Genomic DNA, 6,926 nt, shown 5'->3' with positions numbered 1-6,926 from the left:
AGATACAATCTTCCCTTGCATTTTTTCTTTTCTTGTGTAAATGGATAAAATGCATTTTGTTTCCTATGAATCCTGTTTTAGTATAAATTTGTATAGAAAGGAAATGTACCAAACATAATTATTACTAAACTCCAAATTCAGGACACTAGTTACCTGTGCTGGGTAAGAAGTATATTCTTTGCAACTAGAAAATTAAAGTTCCCAGCAATGACACAAATAACAGAGCAAACCAACATAACAAAATGTTCAAGGTCACTTTAAAGAGGAACTGTACTTCCTCAGCCAAGCTTCTTTGTAACTTGATTGAGGTTAATTACATATCTAAACAAAGTATGTGAGTTGGGGGTGGGGTCTAATGAAAGTTTAAAAAAGGGAGAGTCCTCCAACTGCTCTTCTACAAGTGTTTATTGAATTACACTCTATGGGGACGCCTGGGTGGCTCAGCGGTTGAGTTGAGCCTCTGCCTTTGGCTCAGGGCATGATCCTGGAGTCCTGGGATCAAGTCCCACATTGGGCTCCCCACAGAGACCCTGCTTCTTCCTCTGCCTGTGTCTCTGCCCCTCTCTGTCTCTCATGAATAAATAAATAATAAAATCTTTTTTATTATTTTATTTATTTATTTATGATAGAGAGAGAGAGAGAGAGAGAGAGAGAGAGAGAGGCAGAGACACAGGCAGAGGGAGAAGCAGGCTCCACGCTCCGGGAGCCCGACGTGGGATTCCATCCCGGGTCTCCAGGATCGCGCCCTGGGCCAAAGGCAGGCGCCAAACCGCTGCGCCACCCAGGGATCCCAAATAATAAAATCTTAAAAAAAAAAAAAAAAAAAAAAAAAGGAATCACACTCTATGGAGAAAAAATATAAGGCTAAGCAATTTGTTCAGCCATTTAAAAAGCAGATCTGAGATTCGAATTCACTAGGCCATATTGCTTCACTGATTATGTTGCATGGATCTACTTAATTCACTTAGCAAATATTTAGTAAACATCTATTATGTACAAGACGTTTTGCTAGGGGCAGTGTGGGATATACGACGAATTAAGACATATGTGGAGATATGGAAAGAGATATACTTCGGTTTCATACAGACTATTTTGAATCCCAGTTTCTTGGAAAATTACTTTTAACTGTAGTTTTTAAGCCAGTTCAATGAAGTGGTCGTTAAAACAACAACGAAGACGACGGCAACAAGAAAATGCACCTCTTAGTGACCAGCAAACAAGGGGGCCCCTCGATAAATGTAGTTATTCTCTCTCCAACTCCCCTGTGAGTTTTCTAGAAGCTACGTGATCAGGTTAAGTCTTCATGAAATAGGGAAGGTTATTAATGTCTTGGATCAGAAAAATGGGTTCTTGATTTGGACTGGTTGGGATGGGAGAGGTAGCAAACGCAGTGACCTGTGAAGGCTGTCAGTAGACCCTGTCCCTCAGAGTGTACAGGGAGGGAGGAAACTACGAGCCCTAACCATCACGTTACCTGCCTACTTGCAAAATCTCCCTCGGTATACTGTCGGTTCCTACAAACATCATCTTCCGACAAAAGCCCGGAATCAAGGCACCTTCTCTTTTTTTTTTTTAATTTTTTTAAAATTTATTTATTTATGATAGTCACAGAGAGAGAGAGAGAGAGAGAGAGAGAGAGAGAGAGGTAGAGACACAGGCAGAGGGAGAAGCAGGCTCCATGCACCGGGAGCCCGACGTGGGATTCAATCCCGGGTCTCCAGGATCGCGCCCCGGGCCAAAGGCAGGCGCTAAACCGCTGCGCCACCCAGGGATCCCAAGGCACCTTCTCTTAACTACATCTCTGAGGAGCAAGTTTTCCCATATCCTGGACTTAGTGATTCCTTTAAGAAACAGTTTCACCTTTTTTCAAACAACATTTAGTATCGCAGTTAACCTCTAGCTGCCAGGATCTGAGGACGTGGGAATCAAAAGACACTGTCCCAGGTCTTCAAGGAGATAGACGCGTAAACGATGTAAAAACGTTGAGAGGTGACAGAGATCTCCAAACCCGCCCAAAGGAAGAAAACCATTTCCCCTGGGGGCAGTTCAACTCCGAAGTCACATATTTTACAAGACTACACAATTATACGCCATTCTTAAACATTTAAAAGAAAGAAACCATTCTCCCCCCGCTCGCGCCCCCCCCCCCGCGATGTCCATGGTAACGCTCCTTTTGCGACGCTTTCGGGCAAAAACCCGCAGAGAAACAGAGCAAGCGTGATTTAAGTCTGAGTGACCGTTGTCTGAAACCAGTCCCCATTCTTGTCCTCAAAGTAAAAGCGTGTGGAAATCACATTCCTGGCTTCCAAAGGAACATACCGGCGAGCATACCAAGGAGAGGAACGCGAACGTCGCAGTTCTCAAGTGCAGTCCGCCCCTCCCACGTGGTAGATTTTTGGCAACTTGGCCCTCCTTCCTCCTGGTTCTGGGGAAGATTCTAACGCCCTCTGGAGCCGTCCCTAGTGACGTCACGAGCGCGATTCCAGCCTGTGGCCAATCACAGGGCCGGATTCCGGGGGAAGCCCGGGGCGGCGGCGGCGGCGGCCTGTGCGCGTGCGCGAGGTCTCCGCGTGGCTATATAAACATGGCTGGCGTGGCCGCGCGGTGGGGCCACGCTGGGGTGTGTAGGGGGGCTTCGGGGGCGCTCCGCTTTTGCAGTTTTGAAATTTCTGGCGGGGGAACCGCGGCGCAGAGTTTCGCTGGGTGGTGGGAGCCGAAGTGACGCCCTTCCGGGAGCCGCGCAGCCGGGCTCCGCCGCAGCAGGACCCGAGGCTGAGGCGCCGGGCTGAGCCGGCGCACGTGTGAGCGCCGCTGAGGAAGCGGCGAGCGGCCGAGCAGGTGTCGCCGCAGCCGGGGCGGCACGGGCGGGAGGGGGGCCCGGGACGCGCGGGTCTCGGTGCCCAGCCGGCGCCCGTCCCTGACTTGAGTGTCGCGGCCCCTGCGCCTCTCCCCAGCGATGCTGTGGAGCCGGAACTGCACCGGAGTCGGCTGCCGCCTGTCAAGCCTCCCCGCGCCTCTGCTCCCGGAACGGCAGCGCCGCGGCTGCCGCTGATCCACCTGGGGATGCCCGCGGGCCTCACGGAACCGGCCGGCGCCGCTCCCCCGGCCGGTGTGAGCGCCTCCGGGCCCGTGAGCATGGCCCCCGCCGGGACCCTGCCGGTCCGGGTGGAGAGCACCCCGCTGGCCTCCACCTTGGGCGCCGTGACGAAGGCTCCTGTCAGTGTCTGCGCGGAGTCCGCGGCGTCCCAGCCCCCGCGGCCCCCCGTGGGGACCGTAGTGACCAAAGTGGCTCCTGTCAGTGCTCTTCCTAAACTCAGCAGCGGCCCCCCGCTGCCTGCTCCTCAGCTAGTCGCTGTGAAAGCCCCCAACACCACAACAATCCAGTTGCCTGCCAATTTGCAGCTTCCTCCAGGTATGTCGATCCCCTCTTCCAGCTTCCCCATCGGGCCAGCCAGCGGTGACAGGGAGACGTCGCACCTCCGGATTGTGCCTCCTTGCTGCTAGCTCAAAAAAAAAAAAAAAAAAAAAAAGTCAGCTCAGAGAACAACCTTTCAAAATCAACTTTGCAGGGCAGTGATTTGGCTTGACAGTTAACATAGCCTCTTTGAGTCTTTATTGCTCAATATGCTCTCAACATATTTAAAGAAAGAATCTTTTCACCCAGGTGACCTAGTAAACGCCGGAGCAGTGTATTGAGGAGGGCCTTTGAGGCACTGGCTCCTAGGTGGGCGAAGGGAGCATATAGCTAAAGTTTATTTTTATGTGGAGAGGAGACCAATTTCTATATACGTACGGTTAGATAGCCATATTGGGTTTTTTTTTTTATTTTTTTTTATTCATTAAAAAAATTTTTTTGGGGATCCCTGGGTGGCGCAGCGGTTTGGCGCCTGCCTTTGGCCCAGGGCGCGATCCTGGAGACCCGGGATCGAATCCCACGTCGGGCTCCCGGTGCATGGAGCCTGCTTCTCCCTCTGCCTGTGTCTCTGCCTCTCTCTCTCTCTCATTCTATGTGACTATCATAAATAAATAAAAATTAAAAAAATTTAAAAAAAATAAAAATTATCAAAATAATTTAAAAAAAATTTTTTTTGCCATATTGTTTTAAGAGAAGTTTCTTTCTTTTTTTTTTTTTTAAAGAAAAGTTTATTTAAGGAGTTCTTGTGTATTAAGACAAAGAGCATTTTAGACTTAAGCAAGCTGGAGCAAGTTCACTAGTTTTCTCACACCAGAAGTGAGAAAGGCCGTTTCCCGCACAATCTTTAGAGGCGTGATGATCCTAATGTTCAATCAGAAGAATACCTCTCCCAGAGAACAATGCCAGAATTGACAGATCAGGGGCACACGATTGATGTATTTGAGGCAGTGTGTGATGCTACAGTCAACGAGTCTGTGACTGCTTTGTATCCGAGGGTTTACACGTCTGGGCTGTTTTTCAATGATTTGTGCAAAGATTTTTGCCTTGTGATCATTCAGCATATTGTATATTTGAATATGCTACCTTTCTTTACTCAACTGAAAGTGTCTTGGAATTTCAGTGCGGGGGGGGGGGGGGAGGGAAGGCACAAGTCACATTCTTTGGAGTGAACTCTACTTTTAATTATATTGTCTTCTATTTACTTTGCTTGGCAGTAATTGGAACTCTGACCTGCAAAGATGGTAAAGATAATGAAGCATTGGAGTCAAGATTTTAGTTTTTTTTTTTTCTTTTTAAGCAAAAATGATAGGGTAGCTGTCATTTGGTAGCTAATGTTCCCTTTTTCTTTTGTTTTTTAGGATTTTATTTATTAATAATAGGGAGAGAGAGAGAGGGGCAGAGACACAGGCGGAGGGAGAAGCAGGCTCCATCCCGGGAGCCTGACCTGGCCCGGATCCTGGGACCCCAGGATCACCTCCCCAGCCAAAGGCAGGGGCTAAACCCCTGAGCCCCACCCAGGGATTCCCCTAATGTTCCCTTTGATCATGAACATTGTGGAAAGATTATGTTCTCTACTTACTATGAAGTTCTGTTTCAGTTTTGTATGGTACAGCAGGTGCATTGTACTTAAGGCTATGCTGTGTATGCCACTGGATACGTTTTCTGCCAGTTCTAAGTTGGCATCCTGCATATACTTATAAAGTAGTTATGAATGTGTTTGAATGAAATCACCTCCAAATCTGTTAAAAATTAAGTTCCTGTCTAGTTGGTGAATATTGTTTAGAAACGAAAAGGTATTAGAATAGAAAAATTATCAAGAGTGAAAACTTGCTGGCAAGTGGGAACTAATCACTAATCAAAGGCATACTGTGCTATTTACACTTTTTAATCTATTGTTTATATTCTTCTGTTGGTCATAATAGATAGCAAATAAGGTAAAGGTCTTTAAGGGTAAATAACTTGCCCAATGCCAGACACCTCATAGGTGTCAGAGGGAATTTGCATCCAAGTCTTACTCTTTACATGATGTTGTTCTTAACATTTGGGGTGTGTGTGTGTGTGTGTGTGTGTGTAAGATATGCCTTATTGAGTATCAGGGCTAAAAGGTAACATAGAATTTTAGAGCTTAACCTTTTGTACACAAAGAAACCAAAACTGAAACTTGCCAGAGCTATATAGCTACAAACCAGGACCACAGCCTAGGTGTGCACTACACTAAAACATTTTAGGCTATTGACCATGGAGAAACTTCCAGGAGAGAGGAGATAAATTGCCTTTAGGAATTGTTAGTTACAGAAAAGGTGAGGAGGTGTTTTGAAGAGCAGCTTTTGGGAATTTCAACTGATGGGTGGGAGAGGGGCATACTAACCTTTGTGCTCTGGTTAATGCACAATAAGATAACCAATAGTTGAGGGGTGAAATGGAAGCACTTTAGAAGATTTAAGTAACTTTTTAAGAAAATTATAAGTCTTGTAGCATTTCTTTTAGATCCTAAGGATTAGTAATTGATTACTGAAGGATGCTAAAATCATGCAGAAGTCAGCTTTTTTTTTTCCCCTAAGATAATGAATATATTAAGTATTTGATTTCTTTTTACTTCGGAATTTCCTCAATAAACAGAAGTGATTTTTTAAAAAATATAAATATGCACCACAAGTTTTTCTAGAGAGCAGAGACTGGAATTAAAAAAGGTAGGCATTGTGAGGAAATGAAAGAAGATATAATAAAGCTCTGAAAATTATTCCGTTGAATGTTTTTGGTAATCTCTTTGATCTTCTCAGTCTTCTCTTGTATGAACATGTGTGATTTGGGGCCAGACTGCAGCTCTTTATGTTTTTTGGTATTCTGTGTCTCTTCTATCGCTTGTTTGAGAATGATGATCAGGGACTTGGTTGCTTCTGCTACATCATGAACTGGTAAATTCTGCTTGATAGTCATACTGTACAGAAGTTTGTGAAAGTTACTTGTAAAATGGTTCGGGTCTTTTTTTGTTAACTCCTTCATACTCAGGCATGGCATAGGATTTGGATCTTTCTCAAATTCTTGAAGCAGTTCCTAGATAAGCTAGGGATTCTTATGTCCACCATGGCTTTAAAAAAAAGGATGTTGCGCGAGGGTATGGACTCTCGCTGACTTTATTACCCAGGGCCTAATGAATTCCTTGCTCGGAGAAAGCACCTGGTATTGGAGTATACACATTAGTTTATGTGGAGAGAGAAGAAGAGGGGCTATACGGCTGCAGCCCCTAAGGAATCCCCAGGGCCATTACACATATCAGTGCATTTTATTTTTAATTTCTTTACTCCTGCCAACAAAAGCGGCATATGTTTATGTTAAAGAAAAAAGCATTACTGAGGGACGCCTGGGTGGCTCAGCGGTTTGGCGCCTGCCTTCAGCCCAGGGCATAATATTGGAGACCAGGGATCGAGTCCTGCGTGGGGCTCCCTGGATGGAGCCTGCTTCTCTCTCTCGGCCTCTCTCTCTGTGTCTCTCATGAATAAATAAATAAAAT

At 46.0% G+C, this 6,926-nt stretch overlaps 1 protein-coding gene across 2 annotated transcripts in view; it reads left to right on the top strand.

The window, feature by feature from the left end:
* The first annotated feature begins 2,599 nt into the window (after window positions 1-2,599).
* TAF4B (TATA-box binding protein associated factor 4b) overlaps window positions 2,600-6,926 on the top strand; it is a 125,085-nt gene continuing 120,758 nt past the window's right edge. For both annotated transcript variants that reach the window (XM_055324443.1, XM_055324442.1), the window contains exon 1: window positions 2,600-3,412. In XM_055324443.1, the coding sequence (XP_055180418.1) occupies window positions 3,064-3,412 (349 nt within the window). In that variant the 5' untranslated portion in view covers window positions 2,600-3,063. The remainder of the gene's footprint in view (window positions 3,413-6,926) is intronic.

This window comes from Nyctereutes procyonoides, unplaced genomic scaffold (assembly GCF_905146905.1).
Source record: "Nyctereutes procyonoides isolate TBG_1078 unplaced genomic scaffold, NYPRO_anot_genome, whole genome shotgun sequence".
Taxonomy (NCBI): Eukaryota; Metazoa; Chordata; class Mammalia; order Carnivora; family Canidae; genus Nyctereutes; species Nyctereutes procyonoides.
Note: the sequence above shows the minus strand (reverse complement) of the source record. Positions and strands in the feature narration are given on the sequence as shown.